Genomic DNA, 17,576 nt, shown 5'->3' on the forward strand with positions numbered 1-17,576 from the left:
TCAGCAGCATTGTAGTCTCATTGAGCTGAAAGATATACATGTATTCGTCGAACAAAGTGGAAACGTTGTGTACAGTATGTTTGCATATTAAAAACATGAATACCACTTTATGAAATGTCTGATTTGTGTGGTTAATGGTTTGGTTTTATTTGCGATCATAAAATATGAAATACAAACATCGTAAAACATGAAGAAACAAAAACCTAATTCTTTACAAGGAATATTCTAAAAGTATAAATATATATATATTAAAATTAAGATGAATATCGAGGGATCACCCGTTTTAGATCGACCAACAAAGTTGACGTGTTCTTTTTCGGGGCCCCAAAATAACTACAATAAATTGATTAATTAATTAATATGTACTACGACAATAATAATAAAAATGATAATATAAACAAAAAGCATGCGTACAGACATATAAATGATTATTATTAACGATCATAACAACAACAACATATTCCTAGAACTATAACACCCTCCTTCTCCCCATATCCCCCATCCTAGCTTATTCAGTTTTAGTTAAGGGTCTATTTTTAGGAAAATAGCATATACTATTAATACAGATTATAGTTCAACTTTTAGTCTACATAATACATGATATGTGCTATTAAATTTTAAGCTAGCAAAGTACATGAAATGAAAAATATATTTAATATTTTCTAGGTATTCATTTTTACTTCTTTCTTAAACTATCCAAACTTATCTTTTTCGAACATTAAGATCACAGAACTATTGTCGTAACTCATTGCAGAAGAGACATAGATAATTGTGATTGTAGTGATTGTAGTGTGTGACAACCAGGCGCGTACGCAGGGGGGGGGGGGGGGGGGGAGGGGGGTCGAACTCCCCAGTTAAGTTTTTGTTTATTTAAAAAAAAGTGACCCAAAAGATGACCTTACCCCCCCCCCCTCCCCCCTCCCCGCTTATTCAGCAGCTGGCTGTGTCGTTGCGAAATTTTCGACGCGATTTTCAAGTTTTAACCCCCCAAGACGAAAATTCAATTGAATCCCAATTGGCAATTTGGAGTAAATGGAAAGTGAAACAATGGGTACCCATTAAAACCAATTGGCAATTTGGTCCCCATTGAAACCAACTGGCAATTGGTTTTAATGGGGACCAATTGCCAATTGGTTCCAATGGGGACTAATTGCCAATTGGTTTCAATGGGTACCCATTGTTTCACTTTCCATGTACTCCAAATTGCCAATTGGTATTGAATTGGGATTCAATGGGGGCATTCAATGGGGATTCAATTGGTAAATCGATCCAGTTAAAAGAACCAGTGATAAAATACTGATACCTCATAATCGATATTGGCAACTGTCCACCAATTAGGTATCTTCCAATCTTATTTGCATTAACCTCATCACATAGATCATTTGAAATGATCAAGATTTACATTTACAGTGACACAGGCTTGTACACATATACTAAATATGCATGTTGTTTCTTGGTTAGTAATCATATAATCAATATATCTATTGCTAAAACGTGAATGTAATTGTAACATGATCAGACAAAAAAATCTATTGGTTAATAAAATTGCCGAAAGAAAATAGAAATCACAAAATTGATGTGCATTGTCATAATTTGCTTAACAAATCATGATAAATTTATTTTTCTGTGACACGTCTAAAGTGATAATGAATATTCATGAAATGCCTAGATTTGTTTGTTTCTATTGGTTTCTGTTGGTTTCTATTGGGCCTACTGGTCATATTGTTTTCTATTGGTCTTATTGGTCCTAATGGTTTCTATTGGTCCAACTGCATGGTTTCTATTTAGCATTGGTCCTATCGGTTTCTATTGATTTCAATTGGCCCTATTAGACTTTAATGGAATTTCAATTGGTTTCAATTGGACCAATTGAAGTCCAAATTAAGGCCAATTGGTCCAATTGAAACCAATTGGGGACCCATTAAAGTCTAATGGGGCCTAGGCCAATGGGGCCAATGGGTCCAATTTATCCAAAGGGGCCAATGGACCAATTGAAACCAATTGGGGACCCATTAAAGTCTAATGGGACCTAGGCCAATGGGGCCAATGGGGCCAATGGGGCCAATTTGTCCAATGGGGCCGATCTGGACTAATTGAAACCATCTGAAGACCTATTAAAGTCCCATTGAAACCTGTTAAAACCTATTGAGACCAATTGAAACCCATTGAAACCAATTGATACCAATTGAAGTTTCAATTGGTGTTCAATTGGTTTCAATTGGATTTTCGTCTTGGCCCCCCCCCCCCTCGGAAAAAATCCTGCGTACGCCCCTGGTGACAACCGACAAGTAGGACTTTTTTATTGTCAGAAAAAAGTGACGTCGGCCAAATTGGATTTGAGTTGGAATAAGCCACGTGGGAGACAGCGCTTGTACAAATGACCCCCCTTAAATGAGTCCACAAATATATATATATATGTATTTCTAATATTACAATGCAGTGTGACGTGACAGTGAGAAACTGTTGTGAACATGCACAATTCAGCGTTTGGCCTCGAATTTTTCTCTCAAATTAAACCCTTTTTAATTGAATTGAAAAGAATTGAATAGGCCATTTTCGTAATTAATGTAGTCAAATTCAGTGCCTCGTTACAAGTTATTTCATTACCTGTAGATGTTACGAATAAATGTATTTAAATAGTTGAGAATGCGAAATGACATACATTCCAATCCGTGTTGTTAGGTAGGCAAGCAATACTTTTTGACCCACCTAGCAGCAATTACTGTATGCAAGAGGCATCATACAGCAGTCGTCTCCGATGGGTTGAAGCATGAACCTCGTACAGTCTTGTACAAATGGCCTATGTGTATCTCCGAAGTAGCTTATATATGGTTTGTCAAGAGTAATTATCGACCAAATGTGCCAGAATTATTTAAACATGCGAAACTGCCCTTGCAAAGTATGATTTAGTTTTAGTGATTTGATTGATTTTGCTATAATGGTTTAGATTGATTTTCTACCAACTTTTGACCGCGTTTACGTTAACACAGAACCCTCCGCACCCACTCGGGTTTTTGTTGTTGTGCATTTCGGCGTGATCGGTAAAATATAGCTCTCCTCTAAATTATACAATGCACGTGATGACATGTTACATCATATCGAACAATAATGGGATCACGAGCCTGATTGAACGAAACTCATTGGCACGGATCTAGGTAAACATTGACATAACAGTGTACCTCGTTTTTGCCACAGACACTTTTTATAATCATGTATGCACAGTACTATTGGTCGTTCAACCAACAGGGATTATTGACCTTTACACATGCCATGTGATCATCGTATTAATAGCATAGGACAATAAAGTCACTGTATCAGTGCATTCATCATTTAGTCAAGACGCGAATTTTGCTCTTTTCTCTTTATAGGAAAACGTAGCACCAGAACGTTTTGTTTATAGTGTAGGATAATTAAGCCATTCTGGAATGATCACATCGAACTTCAAGACCTGCCTCGTTGCCTGCGATAGTTCGAATCATCCTGCGATTTATTTCAAATGAATATAATTACGAGATAACAGGCAGAGGGACTATTATTAAGCGCATTGTAGGTCTACATCATAATTGTGTCACTGATTGGAGATGTAAACTATCCAATAAAACAACTTTCATTAGCTTTTTCTTTTAAACGATGGCGAAAGAGACATTCAACGATTGGATCCAGAGGGTGAAGGAGTATATGCAGACAGATGAAAAGGTAAGATTTAATATGTTATTTATTATCTTTTATCATCATTCTTCTCCCAATCCGTCGTATTTTACACGATAAGCATATTATTATTTTCGATACGGTGATCGATATACGGACTTTTCATCAATTAATTTAGTGAAACGTGATTGATTTGTATAAAATATAGCTTATAAATATAAAACTGCTGGAAAAATTATTTTACACAGTGACATGCAGGTAAATACGTCTAGGCAAGCTATAGTGCCGTGTATATCCGTTTTACCTGATTAAATACATCATTCATATTTTAGACAAATAAAGCATAGGGTATTAGGAGAAGAACCTGTTTGTGCTTTAGGTTAAGCTAATTTGAATCTGTAAGTAAAATTGCTGTCGTTTCAGCATCATTGCTCGTATTTTCATTCTTTAACCCATTCCCTCCTGGAACCTGGTGGTCTCTGTGTATAGCCTATGGGAATGAGAGAATTCAGTACTCAAAGGGTTAAATAAAAATATACTATATCTCTGAACTTATCAAGGGTCAATTACTTTCTTATATTATCATCCAATTGGAAATAAGCCATCGGTTTAACTATCATGTGTTTTCCTGTCGAGGCACATGTATGCATGTTTCCTTTCGTGATTATAATATTTCCCCATGCATGCTTTACTGGACGGCATGATGATACGTACATAATTATAGGCCACTTTCGTTATGTAACCAATACAACCCAATGGAGTACCAACATACACTGTAGATTAGGCTTACTGTAGATTATTGACTTTTGTGAAATAATCGACGGTGCGTAGATATTCCTTTAGAAAATATTTTAACAAATCCTCAACAACTACTTTGGGTCATAATTATTGTTTGCGTATGGACTTTGAATCCTTCGCGTATTGTCCCTATGTATTAGACCTACCACTTCGAGCTACTGTGCGCTAGCATTGAGAGGGTATACGCCCCCATATTTACGATGCCCAGGATACGATAACTAGTATCCGACCTCGTTACATCATTGTCCGGGGCGGGGCTATGTGTCCGGGTGTTGGATAGCTTGCCTGGTTATGGGCTGGGAATAGTCCGGGTTGTCAGTAGCCTATACAGTTCAGATTATTTTTCATAATATTTCACGTTACACATGCCAGTTTTTTTTGCAAGAAAATATAAACACGATAGCAACTACTATCGAAATAATCAACTCAAGGCAATTTCAACACCCTGTTCATAAGGTTCATAAGGTTCAACTTTACTGTCCATTTAACAATGGAAATTCATCGTGTTACATGGTATTGCGATACACATTATATTTAACATATTTCCCATAGATATCACGTTCTGATTACGCAATAAGTGATTGTTATTATGTTGATTAAATATGAAGGGACATTGTGTAATACACGATTAAATCATCTACTTTCTTTCTTCCCCCCCCCTCTCTCTCTCTCTCTCTCTCTCTCTCTCTCACACACACACACACACACACTTTCTCTCTTTCTCTATCACACTTTCTCTCTCTCCCCCTCTCTCTCTCTCTCTCTCTCTCTCTCTCACACACACACACACTCTTATTCTGTACTATTTTAGTTACAAGCTGCAGGGTTTATCGTCGAGGTAATCGGTGATGGAAACCTGAACGACGTCCATCGCGTCATCGAGCAGGACGTCGAGAGAAAGTCAGTCATCGTCAAACATGCACCGCCTTATATCAAGGTATATTAACGAAATAAATCTCGTTATGACAAAAAGATGAGAGAGAAACTTTCAAAAAGAAACTAAAAACCCAACTCTTCCTAGTTCATCATATCGCTATACTGTCAGTCAGAGAGCTATGCGTTAACTCTGTATTAAATGTGATTAACACATATCTGGCTTTCAACAGGACAGGGGAGTGTTTCACAAAGACTACGATTGACTTTAAGTTGGACTTAACTATGGCTATGGCAGGCCGTTCGTGCCAGTGGCGGATCCAGCCGGCGGGAAGAGGGGGGGGGGGGGGGGGGGGGGGGGGGGCAATCCGTGAGAAAATATTAGTTGTGACTCAGCCACCGGTGAATAAGCGGGGGGCGGGGGGGGGGGGTGAGACCACTATTTTTGTTTTTTTCACCTAATTCGTGAGAATTAAAAAAAAAAATGTTGTTGTTGTTGTTAACCCGTCAGCCCCCCCCCCGTGGATCCGCGCCTGCAGAGGATCCAGACGGGGTCAAGGGGGGGGGGGGGGGGGGTAGCCAAATCTTAATACAAAATTTAGTGCCGACTCAGCCGGCCGGTGAATAAGTGGGGGGGGGGGGCGCTTTTGTTTTTTGTTTTATAAAGGTTAACTTTATGTTATTATCCTATTTTTGTTATCGTTTTGGGGGGCTAGGGAGGGGGGGGGCCCGATCCGGAATAATCGCTACGTGGATCCGCCCCTGGTTCGTGCCACTGTTTGCTCTCACCATATACTGATATTGTGTTCTCAACGGACGTACAAATCGTGATCACAAATGTACAGAATATATATTTTTTGATAATTCATTTTTAAAGGAAAAAATATTGGTTAACGTCCCTTGAGAGACCAATGGTGAGAGCAAACAGTGGCATGAATAGCCTGCCATAGTTATAAGTCCAACTTAAAGTCGATCTTAGTCTTTGTGGAACACCCAGGTTAATTTATATCTATGCCGTTGCTGGTTTCATGTCCTTATCTTGTATCATTGTTATTAATATCTTGTCCAAGCTTCGCATATTGATAACTAATATGTTTACTGCTAAGTGCCATATGAATTATACAGTATATCGTTGGAAATACATCTCTGTGTTTATTGTTTCATCGCTTGAATCAGTGTACTGTAATAGTGCTTATGAAGAAATAAATAATATTACAGTTATTATTACTAAATGATTGCATGAATTTAATTCAAACATTAAAAAAAAATCATGGTAACCATTACGGGATGAAGATTTTAGACGCTTGGCGCTTGACGCTTCCAAAATCCAATAAATGTGTTTATTGTTTCAGCGCTTGAATCAGTGTACTATAATAGTGCTTATGAAGAAATAAATAATATTACAGTTATTATTACTAAATGATGGCATGAATTTAATTCAAACATTAAAAAAAATCATGGTAACCATTACGGGATGAAGATTTTAGACGCTTGGCGCTTGACGCTTCCAAAATCAGTGGCCTATTTCCATTGACTTATCGGTATTTTAAAACTTTATCTCGACTTCAAGAACACCGGCCTTTATCTTATTTTTGACAGTCGAAATCACAAATGATTCATAAAGAATAAAGATGGCACTATGAGTATTTATCTTGCGTTAACATGATTTAGTTATAAGTTACGTAGTGATAATAACAATTATGATTACTGATGATGATGATGGTGATGATGATGATAATACTAATACTATATCAATAATACCATTGATAAGAATGATGAAAACAATAATTAAAAATGATAATAAAAGTAATAATTATAGTAATACTACTACTACTACTACTACTACTACTACTACTACTACTGCTACATGTACTACTAATAGGCCTACTACTACTACTACTTCTACTTCTACTACTACTACTACAAGAACCCATTATTATTATTATTATTATTATTATTATTATTATTATTAATACTACTTATACTAATAATTTTCTTTTCAGTGTCTAGGTCCAGAGTATCCTCTATCCGCGGTTAGATCTGAGATAGAGTATGAAGCTCTATGTTGGTTTGATGAGATAGCACAGGGCAGTGTCCCCAAACCCTACCATAAAGACACTGCCAATCATTCATGTGAGTATTTAGATCTTATGCATCTCGGAATAATTATGTAGCCTGTAAAAGAAAAAAAATGTTTCTAATTAGGGCGTCAAGTGAATGTACAGCGCTTTGAAATATTATCATTACCTACTTTATTTAATTTTTTTTTTTTTTATTATTATTATTTTTATTGTTGTTGTTGGTGTTGCTGGAATTATCATTATCATTATTTGTAGAAGATGTAATATAATCGTTATTGTTATTATTATTATTATTTATTATCATCATCAGTGGCATCATCCAGGCGCGGATCCACGGGCCGATTCTACCGCCCCCCCCCCCCCCTCTAGCCTCCCAAACCGGTAAAAAAAAAATAGGATAGTAACGTAAATTTTACCTTAAAAACAAAAACAAAAAAAAACGGCCCCCCTGACCTGCCAGTGACACAAATGCGGCATCAAAATATTTGTGCTTCTCTGACCGTAATTAAATGCCTAAAACCCCTGAGCTTCCTGGGGCTCCGCCCCCTGAAACCCCCACACCAATTTACGCTCGCTACCCTCTACCTGATCGTAAATACTTTAGCCCCCCCCCCCCCACTTTGATAAACGTTCCGCGGGGCCTGTGTGTATATATACACATACAACACTGATCTTTATGATGTCTTTAACGTGACATATCTTCTTCTTCTCCACTTGCAAACGAGAAAGAAAACAAGGTCATTAGAAGGGGTTAAGCGACAAATAATGATTGTGATTCAAATTGATGCGAATATTTGTTTGAATAAGCACTGCTATTCACCAGAATCTTCTTTGTAAAAACAACATTTACAAATCTCAGCCATGCTTACTGAGTTGAGACGTTCCATTCAATTTAAAATACTCATTATAGAATACAATTCTCCTAATCTGAAAGTGATTTTACAACACAATGGCAGAATTGCATGGCTGAGATTTGTAAAAGTCGTTTTTACAAAGAAGATTCTGGTGAAAAGCATTGCTTGTTCAAAAAAATCCTTGCATCAATTTGAATCACAATGATCATTTTGTCGCATGATCCTTTTATTGAATAACCCTGTTTTCTTTTTTATTTGCAGGGGGAGAAGAAGCTATGTTACGTTAAGAAATCATAAAGATCAGTTGTATTATGCGTATATACATATGATAACAGAACGAAATGTTGATTATCAGAATGTCATTTTGGAAAACCTCTATAAAAATACCCGATCCTACTGTGCCGATACCACATTGTCTTTAGCCCGTATCAGTATTAGATTGAGCCAATATAAAGTTATTATTCTTTATTCAGTTCAGTATAATGCTTTTCCTCAAAAATAGTTTCGCTATTTTTTTAGGGTTGAGACACTAAGAAATGGTTTCAAATGTATATTACACAAACCTTGAACCATTGCATAATGATGGTGGTTCTCTCTCTCTCTTTCTCTATTAATTTTAATCATGCATTATCAACTACATATAAAGCAGCAACAAAAAACTAAGGGTTATCTGGGATAGGTGAAAGTGAGGGTTAAAAAGAAAGTCATGCTAAAACGGCGCTTCACCTTCCCCCCTCGAAAAAACGAAGAAGAAATTAGTGATCCTGCTCTCCAGCATCCCCCCTCCCGCTTCAATATTCACCGGCCGGCTGATTCGGCGCAAAAATGTTCCCGAAAACTGGACCCCCCAAAACAAATATATGTGCTCTTATCCACCCCCACCCCCACCCCCCCCCCCCCCCGCTCATTCGCCGGCGGGCTGATTCGCCGCTAAATATTTTCTCAAGATTTGGGCCCCCCTCTTGCCGCCGGCTGGATCCGCCCCTGGCATCATCATCACCATCATCATCGTCATCATCATTATTACCATCACATTTTTGTATAATATTATCGGTTACGATCTGACTGTTACATGTCATACTAGAAATCTTTTCCAAGTAGTCCAAAGTAGTAATAATTCAGAAATTTACACTTGTAAATTACTTACAAAAATACATGGACGCTCTTTCCAGAACACAATTGTGTCAGAAGGTTTCTCTATACAGATGAATCAACATTTCATGTAATCATTGACGTTATATTGATATGTCGGACAAGCCTGCTGCAAGCTTCTGGGACAATGATTTATTGATAAACATGTAATCAGGCGCGTACGCAGGAGGGGGGGGGGGGGAGCTGGCTTTTGGAGGTTAATATCGGTTGGCGCGATTTCCAAATTTTCAAAGACCCTCCTCGAAAAAAATCCTGCGTACGCCACTGCATGACAATTGCGATTATCTTCAAAGTAATGCTTGCTCATCCTCCTGCTTTAAACTTGTTTGTTCTAATCAGTTCTAATGGAAGATCTTCGAGGTTATGAGGTGATGAAGAAGCAACTTGTTCGCGGTCATCTGAATCTTGATGCAGGAAGACAAATCGTCAGATATTTAATCCGGATACACAAACACACCACCGAAAAGGAACTAGGGCGGGAAAAGTTTGATCAACTCAAACAAGCTTTCGAGTAGGTATACCTTTGTTCGAACTTTGGGGGAAAGGGCAGTTTGTGACTTTTGGGAGACCAAAAAAAGAGTGGCAAGAAGAAATCCTCTCTCAGAAAAAAATTTGGCATTGAAATGCAGTTCTATACATCACTTCAACTTGATATCCGAGGAAAAGTTTTACAACAAAATTACCACCCCCATCCCCTCCTTTCAATCTAAAGGATCAAAGAATTTGAAAGATTGGAAGGATACATTCTCGGTCGAAATGTTTTATATGAAATATTGATTGAGGATGCATTTCTTGTGTGGGTAATCGTTGGTATATTGGTTGTTTGCCTTCTTCGTGTTGTTCTTCCTCCGTCGGAGTCGGAGATCAACAGCAGTTTGAGGTTAAAAATGGAGGGGAAGGGCTGTTTGTAATTTGTGCACCATCATAAAACTTTTGTTAATCCAGTGTCTGTAAAGCAAAACAATTTGCTCATTTTGGCCCGAATTCACAAAGGAGGTTTGTCGACAAACCTTGGTTTTCGTACGTCATATGACGCGTTTTACGCGTTTTGTACAAATCTGGTTTGTAAAGAACAAAAGGAGGTTTGGCGAAACAAAAGGAGGTTTGAGCTCAAACCTTGGTCTGAGCTCAAACCTTGGTCTGAGCTCAAACTTTGCTTTGTGAATTCGGGCCATACAGTTTGTACTTTGAAAATAAACAGGAGGCGCTACACGATGGACTACAAAATAAGGGTTCAAAACTGTAAAGAACTGTGACTTCAGTATTGTCATGATTTGGGGGAATTGGTGCCATGGTATAATTTGTTTGCTTTTTTTTCTTTCTTGTAGAAATACTGAAATGGTGTCGTTGACGCGTGATTTCATCTTCACGTATCCCTTTCTCCGTGATCATCCAACGAACCAGTGTTCGCCCGAGGTCGCCGACTGCCTTGCCCTCATCTATGACAACGACGAACTTCTACGAAACGCGTCCGATCTGCGATCAATATTTTTGGAGAAAAAGGACTGCCTCTTACACGGTGATTTACATACGGGTTCTATAATGACCAAAGATCAAGATGCAAAGGTAAAACAAAATTCTGTCAAACTATTTTATACAGATTTCTTCACACGAACTTCACTGTCAACTTGACCTGATTATGTAGGAAGTTTATATTACCGTATACGTTTCCAATAACATCTCAAATTTTTGCAAACACACAGCGCTATATAAGACAGTATTGCGTTATCAATTTTGTGGACGATCTTTCTCAATTATTGTTCATGTTTTTCATTGTATGTGTACGATACAAGTTCAGGTAGAAAATTGCCGGACGTTCAACTTCTAATATCAACGGGGGGGGGGGGGGGGGGGGGGGGGGTCCTCGGAACCGTCATAACTTCTTGGATATCCCGTTGAAACGTGTGTTATAATTATATAGAATTATCTATATCGTTTCTATAGGATGTCCACAAGCTTAGACTCACGACGGTTTCGAGAAACTGGCCCCGGATTCCGTACTTGAACCCTGGACCCAACTCTCTACCTAACATTGTGCCTAACTTGACAGGAATCACAACCCAGGTCGTAACTCTACAAAATCATATGATTTAGACGAGAGAATGTTCGGAGCGAACATCGGATATCCAAACCATATTTCACTTTTTGAAAAATACTTTACTCGAAATAATGTTATATCTAGACCTACCGCCATTATCTCATTAAATAGGTATTATTGTTTCATACTCTCTATATCTGAATTTTTTAGATGATTGACTTGGAATTTTCATTTGTCGGGCCTCTGGGTTTCGATCTCGGTGTCCTCCTCGCGAACTACATCTTCTCTTACCACGCCCATCGAATCGACATGCAGAATAAAAACTCCAGTTGCACTAAGTTTCACGACAAGGTTCGTCATGCAATGTCGGATGCCATCTCGGACTATTTCGGAGATGCCGAGTTGAGGTTGCCGAGCGACGATCTTACATCGCTTGGTCGGGAAGTTGTAGGATTCGCAGGCTGTGAACTCATAAGAAGGTATATAAGCATTTAAGTTTTGTTCTGTTTATTTGTTGTTGTCGATATTGCTTTTTAGATGTGTATTCAGAGAATGACGAGAAAAGACAAGATTAGAATTATCTCTCCCTTTCGTATACAATAGTGGCGTATTTACCATTGGACACTTCCCTTCTTTTGCTTGCTGTAGAGTGGAGAAATGGCATTAGAGGAAAAAATACAGATTATCTTTTATGGACAGTGGTGTATCCCAAATAATATCAGCACCCCCCCCCCCCCCCCCCCAGAAACACACGTTTGGATGGCCAAACCGAACTAACTAATCTTGCTCACGTATTTATTGATTTGTATGGCTAGGTTGCCCAGATAATTAAATCCCCATCGCCTATTCCAAAACGATTTCGTCACCCGTTCGTCATTTTTTTAAAACCCAACTTCTCGGCAGGATTTTAATTAACTTGTGCACGAGACATTCCTAACAGGTTTTGGTGGTAGATATCCTCGTTGACTTACCAATGAACATTTCTTGGATTGCAATTTTTGCAACTCTTTTGTTTGTTTGTTTTATATCCGAAAATCTCCATAAAAATAATAACACAATATTACAAAATCAAAGACTTATATAACAATAATAGAATGATAGAAGGGTTGGATAGTCCATTTCAGAGCCATTAACCTAATCAAATGCTCTGGTCTGCCATTGAGTCCAATAATTGTTTATTATTCTACCTACTCCTAAAGGAATTGATTAGCACCCCACGGATGATGGGGTTCAGATAAGAAAATAACGACCTATACATTAATTTTCTTGATGACCAATTAACTTGTAGTTGTTAATGTCCGTGATTGTCGTGACATTGATTATGTTGAAGGTGATGATGATGCCACTACTATTTGTATTTGTTTATACAGAATTGTCGGCGCTGCCCATGTAGAGGATTTAGACGGAAACCCAGCAGCTGAAATCGAATGTCTTAAACTCGGTGTAAACCTCATCTTAGGTTACAAGGACGTTAACTTCGTCTCAGCTCCAGACTTAATGGCCGTCTTTGGCCTAAGATGATCAATTATAATGAACAAATGGACAAGAGGAGCTTTTTCTTTACATTCTCTGGACCGTAATGAGCTTGTTCTGGGTCCTGTTTCATGAAAGATACAATAATTGTTATAAGCTACTGAAATTGAACATTTAAAAAAAGTTTCATGAAACATGTACCGGAGTGTTGGCTCAGTCAGTAGAGCGTCCGCCACACAACCAGGAGGTCGTGGGATCGAACCCCGGCTGCTTCATACCAAAAGACGTTAAAAGATGGGAGTTGTTGCTACCTTGTTTGGCGTTCAACAATAAGGGATAGAGCAACGTCGATCTGGCGCTGCTCAGTGGCTGCCGGGCTCACGATCAATTGGGCAAAAAGAATTTCCGTTTCGGTTTAATAAAATTTGGAGTAGGCTATTATTATTATTATTATTATATTATTATTATTATTATTATTATTAGGTTTGGGTGCGTGATGTATACGCTGCTTGCAGCGCTTCTCTGAAACTCAAAATGATTCTGAAACAATATTTTTTAAATTTCGATTCTAATCATTTTTGTTTATGTGAATGTGTATGTGTAAATGTTTTTTTTTACAGACGTGAATCAATCAGATATGTGGTCGGTAATACAGTTATTTATGTTAACTGACTATATTTGCAATTCTTCTTTTTATTTGTATTCATTTATGTGTCTTTTAGTACCCAGGGTGGCCTATCCAGTGATATTTACACTGTTGTACAGTAGGGCCCTGCACATATAAACACACGAAATGCAACACAATATATGAATACGAAAATGATGCAACACAAACATCATTTCAACAGTATCATAAATTAACATAAAAATGTTCTACATATTTAAGAGCATATAACATGAACCAACAAAGTTTGCAAATTGTGTAATATAATGTGCAAATATCAATTTATCAGCCCTAACAATTATCAAGTTTTTACCTATGGCATATTTATCACTGACATATACCTCTGGCATTTCACCTCAGAATTGTTTGATTCCTCTGACATTTTTACCTTTATTATGTCTACATCTGACATTTTTACCTCTATTGTCTACACAGGCGCGTAGCCAGGGGGGCGGTGGGGGCGGTCGCCTTCCCCCCAAAAAACGCCAAAAAAAAAAAAAAAAGAGAGAAAGAGAAGAAAAAAAGGAAGAGGACGTAGGAAGAAAAAAGGGAAAAGGAGTCGAAAACGGTACAACTGATCGTCTTCTTTCTCTAATAATTTGATAAAACTTCAAAGCTTCCGCGCTTCACGCGTAAAGGGGGAAATTGAGTTCAAATTAAGGATTACTAGTCGAGAACGGAACAACGAATCGTCTTCTTTCTCTAATAATTTAATGAAACGTCAAAGCTTCCGCACTTCGAAAGAGGGGGACTGAATACAGATAAGGATTAAGGGTCGGGAAAGGTACACTGACGAATCGTCTTCTTTGTCTAATAATACGTCAAAGCTTCGCGCAGGAGGAGGGGGGGGGGGGGGCTGAATTCAGACAAGGATTAAGAGTCGAAAACGGTACTTCGAGTCGTCTTCTTTCTCTAATATTTTAATGAAACTTCAAAGTTTCCGCGCTTTGCGCGGGAGGGGAGAAAACTGGAAAGGTACGACGAATCATCTTCTTTGTCTAATAATACGTCAAAGCTTCTGCGCTATGCGCATGAGGGGCGGACTGAATTCAGACAAGGATTATGAGTCGAGAAAGGTACAAGAATCGTCTTCTTTCAAAGCCTTCATTCAACAAAGGTATAAAAAAAAAAAAGCAAATTCTTTTTATTTGTTTGTTTGCTTTATTTTGTTTCGTTTTCTTCTGTTTCTTTTTTCTTTTTGTTGAACCAGAGGTCAAGTTTATCTTTAAACTCTTGAAGTTCAACATGCATTATTCTATTATAACTGTGCTTATTCACAGTATGAGTTGCCGATATGATAGAAATAAAAACCAGTCAGGGAGAAGAGAAAAAATAAGTAGGACTAGAAAAGGGAGGGATAAAATAGAGAGAGAGAGAGACCGTATTATTTTGTTCTTAATATAGTTTGTCCTGCTCTATACATTTAAAAAAAAAATTATTCATAAAAACGGTAACAAAAACACAGATGTGCAGAGGCCCTAAAGATATAATGGATATTCACTATTCTCTTTGTAAAAAGGCAAAAGAGAGGGCGAGAAAGAGAGAGAGAGAGAGAGAGAGAGAGAGAGAGAGAGAGAGAGGGGGAGGGAGAGAGAGAGAGAGACAGAGAGAGACAGAGAGAGAGAGAGACAGAGAGATAGAGAGAGAGTTGTTGTTGTTGTTGGGTAATTGTTTATTGGCGTTCATTCAATGTTGAATATTATACGCCATAATTATTTTTAATTTTATAAGGAAAATCAGTTATAAAAAGAAAACTGAGGATAAAGATTTGTAATGATATAATTAAAAAGTAACGCAATTTTTTAGGAGTCTCTGGATGGTTTACAACTTCGTGTTTCTGCTTTTTTTAAAAGTTTAATCTGGTCAGCCCGGTTTCGATGGCATGGAAAACTAGCTTTGCCCGATGTGAAACAGGCTTCTCGGCTACTCGGCGTGCGTGCGCAGTGATCTTTTAATTTTATAACGCACGGTGCCTAGACCACTCAGAAACACAGAAACACTATAAATTGAGACACATCGTACAGGGGCGCTCCTGAAACCGAATTTCCAATCCATTCAAGTAAATTGATATACAAATCTTATCACATTATCACTAATTGTAAGCAAACATTTAAGTGGGCTCTTTGTTAGTATCAATGCATAAAAATAGAACAATTGAAAAATTAACGTCTTTATTTAATATTATATATGGCCTATATAGGCCTATATATTACATACCTACATACATTATATTTCTTTATTTATTCCTCCTTTTATTCTCTTTATGAGAATCTCCTAAAGAAGCGATAGGGGAAAGAAGTACTTTTGGCTTATTTTACTTTACTTGTAGGTAAACTTATTAGGTCTCTTGTTTTATTTGAAGCGACCTGTTCTATGGATATATAGTAGGATGGCATATTGAGCCTTCTGTGAAAACTTGAAAAGTATTCTTTTTGTTTCTTCTATTGTTTTGGTGTCTAAATCTGAGAAAAGCATTGCTCGTTCAATGATATACTTATTACAATAAAATATAAAATGTTCTTCTGTTTCACTGATGTTACAATAATCACAATATTCTGTTTCACTTAAACCCACTTTAGCCTTTTGTTGGTTCAGTTGAAGAACACCCATTCTCAATCTATGTAATATTACTTCACTGTATCTGTTTACCTTGATTGATATACATGAATGATTCTCAAATCGTTTTAAAGGTGATTCTATCGTTTTCCATCTTTCTTCCCCAATTTCTCGTACTCTTTTACTCAGTATTGATTTCAGTTCTTGTAAATTAAGATCATTGTTAATTTCTATGTTTTTCTTTAATGCTCTCTTAGCAAAACTATCTACTACTTCATTCCCTACTAGTCCACAGTGAGATGGGATCCATTCTAGCGTTATGTTTATACCTCTATAATGAAGATGTGTTATTTTTATCAGTATTTCTATTACGAAATTTTCTTTTATCTGCGATTCTATTGCATTTATTGTACTCAGAGAGTCTGAAAGAATAACTATACCAACATAAATATTCAAGTTTTCAATCCAATCTAATGCCATAATAATGGCTACTTGTTCTGCCCTGTATGACGATGTGTCATTGTGTAATCGTTTCTGTTCATGAATTTTCATCGCTGGTACGTAGAAGCCTGCTGCTGCGTTGCCTCTTTTAGGATCTTTAGATCCGTCTGTGTATATATGTAGGTGTGTTTTATATCTAGTGTTTATTACTTCTAAAGATTTGGCTTTTTGATAGTGTGGGTTGTCATTCTTGCTGATTAAAGTATGTAATTCAGTGGAGATGGTGGGTGGAATGTAATGCCATGGTGGAAATGGTATTGGTCTGTTTTCTTCAACTTCATCCGATTCTTGAACTATTTTCTCGTTTAGAATTCTAAAACCAAAGGGCTTTTTTCCTTTCTTTTTTTTAAGATTTTCATACTGCCAACAGTTGATTGTACATTTTCGGACTGGGTGTTCGGGAGTAGATTTCACTTTAAAATAATATCTATTCGTCAGCATTTTTCTCCTTATATCTAGTGGTTCTTCTCCTGTTTCTTTAAGCAGGGATTGTAATGAAGTTCCAATAGGGCCACCAGTTATAATTTTTAAAGCCTGATATTGTACTGAGTTCAACGTATTCTTTACTAAGTTTGAAGCTGAATCGTATGCTTCACATCCATAGTCAAATAGTGAACGTATTAATGCTTTATATACAATAAGCATAGAGTGGGAGTCATTTCCCCATGATATACCAGTTATTTTCTTCAAAATATTCAATTTTATTTTACATCTTTTTACTATATCCTGAATATGTGGTCTCCAACTTAATTTTTTATCAAACATTAAGCCTAGGAATTTGTGCTCCTGTACAAAAGGCAAGGGTACTCCTTCAAGATTCAGTTCACATTTTTTATTTTTACTATTTGTAAATAGAAGCGAAACTGTTTTTTCATGAGAAATTGAAATTCCCCAGTATTTAAACCATTCATTTAACCGATGTAGGTATGTTTGAACTT

The 17,576-nt window shown here is 37.3% G+C and overlaps 1 protein-coding gene across 1 annotated transcript; it reads left to right on the forward strand.

Annotated features, from left to right (window-relative positions):
• The first annotated feature begins 2,423 nt into the window (after positions 1 to 2,423).
• Positions 2,424 to 13,076, forward strand: LOC100889562 (methylthioribose kinase). The gene is made up of 7 exons (XM_030979901.1): positions 2,424 to 3,696; positions 5,258 to 5,383; positions 7,323 to 7,452; positions 9,746 to 9,917; positions 10,735 to 10,972; positions 11,655 to 11,923; positions 12,815 to 13,076. Exons 1-7 carry the CDS (start codon positions 3,631 to 3,633, stop codon positions 12,963 to 12,965), a joined length of 1,152 nt encoding a protein of 383 aa, XP_030835761.1. The 5' UTR covers positions 2,424 to 3,630; the 3' UTR covers positions 12,966 to 13,076.
• The last annotated feature ends 4,500 nt before the right edge of the window (positions 13,077 to 17,576 follow it).

This window comes from Strongylocentrotus purpuratus, unplaced genomic scaffold (genome assembly GCF_000002235.5).
Source record: "Strongylocentrotus purpuratus isolate Spur 01 unplaced genomic scaffold, Spur_5.0 spur5_scaffold_10, whole genome shotgun sequence".
Lineage (NCBI taxonomy): Eukaryota > Metazoa > Echinodermata > Echinoidea > Camarodonta > Strongylocentrotidae > Strongylocentrotus > Strongylocentrotus purpuratus.

Coding starts and splice junctions, on each gene's coding strand:
- LOC100889562 (XM_030979901.1), top strand. CDS start 3,631: ATGGCGAAAGAGACATTCAACGATTGGATCCAGAGGGTGAAGGAGTAT. Junction 7,453..9,745: donor AGACACTGCCAATCATTCAT/GTGAGTATTTAG, acceptor TGTTCTAATCAG/TTCTAATGGAAGATCTTCGA. Junction 11,924..12,814: donor GGCTGTGAACTCATAAGAAG/GTATATAAGCAT, acceptor TTGTTTATACAG/AATTGTCGGCGCTGCCCATG.